The following is a 2715-nucleotide window of genomic DNA, read 5'->3' on the forward strand; positions in this document are numbered from 1 at the left end:
CACTTGTGATCTGCCAGACAATGTTGTCTTACCACTGACTTTTTTTATTTTAAGGATCGTAAAAGTGGACGGACTGCTCTTCACCTGGCCTGCGAAGAAGCTAACCTTGAACTAATGAGTCTCTTTCTTGATCTAGCAAATAGTCTAGACTTTATCAACACAAAAGTAAGCATGCCCATCATTTTTTTTTCTCCTTCCCTCTGGTATCTAGTTATCTGGCAATCTTTTTTTTAATGTTCTCATGTGTAGTGTCTTTCCCCCCCCCCCCCCCCTTTCCCAAGTGTAGCAAATAACTTTCTTGAAATGAAATATCTCTCTCTCTCTCTCTCTCTCTCTCTCTCTCTCCTCTCTCTCTCTCTCTCTCTCTCTCTCTCTCTCTCTCTCTCTCTCCTCTCTCTCTCTCTCTCTCTCTCTCTCTCTCTCCTCTTCTCTCTCTCTCTCTCTCTCTCTCTCTCTCTCTCTCTCTCTCTCTCTCTCTCTCTCTCTCTCTCTCTCTCTCTCTCTCTCTCTCTCTCTCTCTCTCTCTCTCTCTCCTTCCCCCCCCCCCCCAACTGGGGCTGCTTGGTAAACCAATCAAGAGTACTTGCTGCAATAGTGTTCAGAACCACTGGTTTATGGGATGTTGTAAATGTTGGTGTAGTAAAGCAAACCTGGCTGTGGCCAACCAGAATAGTGTCAGACTGTCTGCCTGCATCCATAAGCAGAGTACACAAGTTATTAAGACAAACCTCAACTGCAGTAACCTATGTCATACGAGAAGACTACATCGTTCTGTAAGCTGCCACATATGGCAATTAAATGGAAACACGGCTTCGCAACATAATGCTAAAACCTCCTCAAAATCCTGTTTTAATAGGGCCGCTTAAGAGTTGTCTTAGGGAGGTTGTACATAAGCTTTTGTCTTCCATTTGCCATTACTTTACCAGACTGAGGTCAGTCGGACCTTGATCTGCCTCTGCCTTTTGGTAGTAGACTTGGATAATTCAACAAATAGTTATATTGAATGCATTATGAAGTTAAACTGGTGTCAAAAGCCTGTTTCATAACCCTCTGTCTTTTTTTTTTTTTTTTTTTTTTTTTTTTTTTTTTTTTTTTTCCAGGCATACAATGGAAACACCGCACTGCATGTTGCAGCCAGCTTGCAGTATAGAAGAGCTCATGTTGGTGCAGTCAAACTTCTGATGAGGAAAGGGGCTGACCCTAGTGCTAGAAACCTGGAAAATGAACAGCCTGTACATCTTGTATCAGATGGACCTGTGGGGGAAGAGGTAAGGTTTTTCCACATTGTTCTTTATGGTTATTTGTTGTAACTGCGTATTTCATTGTCAGAACCCCACCTCGGGTTCACTTTAAGGCATTTCATATTGTGATGTTTTGTATCACATGATTCTTGCTGGTCAGAGAAGGATGGGAGAATTTCTGCTATAAAGTGTCCCTTACTGGCTGGTGCTTGCCCAGGGTTAAGTCGCCTGGGTGAGAGTTGCTTGTAATTTTTCCTGAGTACATCATCATACTATTGTACATGGCAAATGAGTCAGAGCGTCTATAGTTTTTGTTTTTTATAGTTGGTAGTAGCCAAAAAAAACCCTTATAAAAGTAATACCTTTTTAATGGCTAACTGTATTACTTTTAGCCATTAAAAGGTATTACTTTTACCAGACTCCTACGTAGTTTTAGTTGGTAAACTCTAATATATAGGGACTGGTGGCACCTTCTTTAGTGTACACCTTACAATAGGCCTGCACTATGTAAACTGTACAAAACCATGTCATGACTTAAACTTTGAACTGTAGTTATAAAATGTTTTATAAACTGCTCTAAACTTGTTTTTCTTTGTTCATGCCTTTTTACAGATTAGACGTGTGCTTAAAGGAAAATCGATGCAGCAACGTTTACCATCTTACTAAGCTCCTGCCTCAGAGTCCACTTTCATACTCACGCCAGTTAGGCGTTCTTTAATTATGTAAATAGATTTGTCTTGGTTGGAGACAAATGAACGTTGGTTTCTATGAAACTGTAAAATTGTGCACTATTGTATAGTGACCTTATTAATACTACTCCAAGCAATAAAAAAATCCTGGTTCTCCACTCTTTCCTCCTATATCTTAATAGATTTGGGAGCACTTGTTTTTCCTCACAATTTTTTTTTTTTTTTTTTCAAGCTACCATCAACGTATATACCGGTTTAAGGAACATCGAAGATCCAGGCATTATTTGGATTTTTTTTTTTTTTTTCCTTTGGGGCATTTGCCTTGGGGCGTTATTTGTGCATTTATATTTTTCACAAAAGAAAATGAAGTGAACCTCAAAAATCAAAGGGAAATTCCAGTGTTATTAAAAGCACAACCCCTTGACATGTTGGATTTAAAGAATGCTCGATTTCTTGACTGACAGAATTTTCAGAAATCTGTTTTTTTTTTTTTATTTTTTTTTTTTTTTAAACCTGTGGCGGTACTAACTTTTTGTCTGCAGAATTTTCATTCCCTTGACCCTATTTCTATAGAACATACCCTAAATAATTTGTTTCTCCCAGAGAGTTTGCGAGCCTGTTGCATGGACTAAGACCTTCCTAGCAACTTTGCAAAGTTTGTTTGGAATTATTGTCTTTTGACCTAATTACATGTAAAGAAATGTTTGATTCAAAGACTTATTACAGTTTTTAGGGTCATCTGTGAACACAGTAAAATCAGACCCCCCTTACTTGGCACTTAAATT

At 38.7% G+C, this 2715-nt stretch overlaps 1 protein-coding gene across 1 annotated transcript in view; it reads left to right on the forward strand.

The window, feature by feature from the left end:
* The window catches only part of NFKBIZ (NFKB inhibitor zeta), a 12191-nt gene extending 10035 nt beyond the window's left edge, over window positions 1-2156 (forward strand). Inside the window, exons 10-12 of the mRNA XM_068266025.1 lie at window positions 18-165; window positions 1101-1268; window positions 1854-2156. Coding sequence (XP_068122126.1) covers window positions 18-165; window positions 1101-1268; window positions 1854-1907 — 370 coding nt within the window. The 3' untranslated portion in view covers window positions 1908-2156. The remainder of the gene's footprint in view (window positions 1-17; window positions 166-1100; window positions 1269-1853) is intronic.
* The last annotated feature ends 559 nt before the right edge of the window (window positions 2157-2715 follow it).

The sequence above is a fragment of the Hyperolius riggenbachi genome, chromosome 2 (assembly GCF_040937935.1).
Source record: "Hyperolius riggenbachi isolate aHypRig1 chromosome 2, aHypRig1.pri, whole genome shotgun sequence".
In the NCBI taxonomy this organism is placed as follows: Eukaryota; Metazoa; Chordata; class Amphibia; order Anura; family Hyperoliidae; genus Hyperolius; species Hyperolius riggenbachi.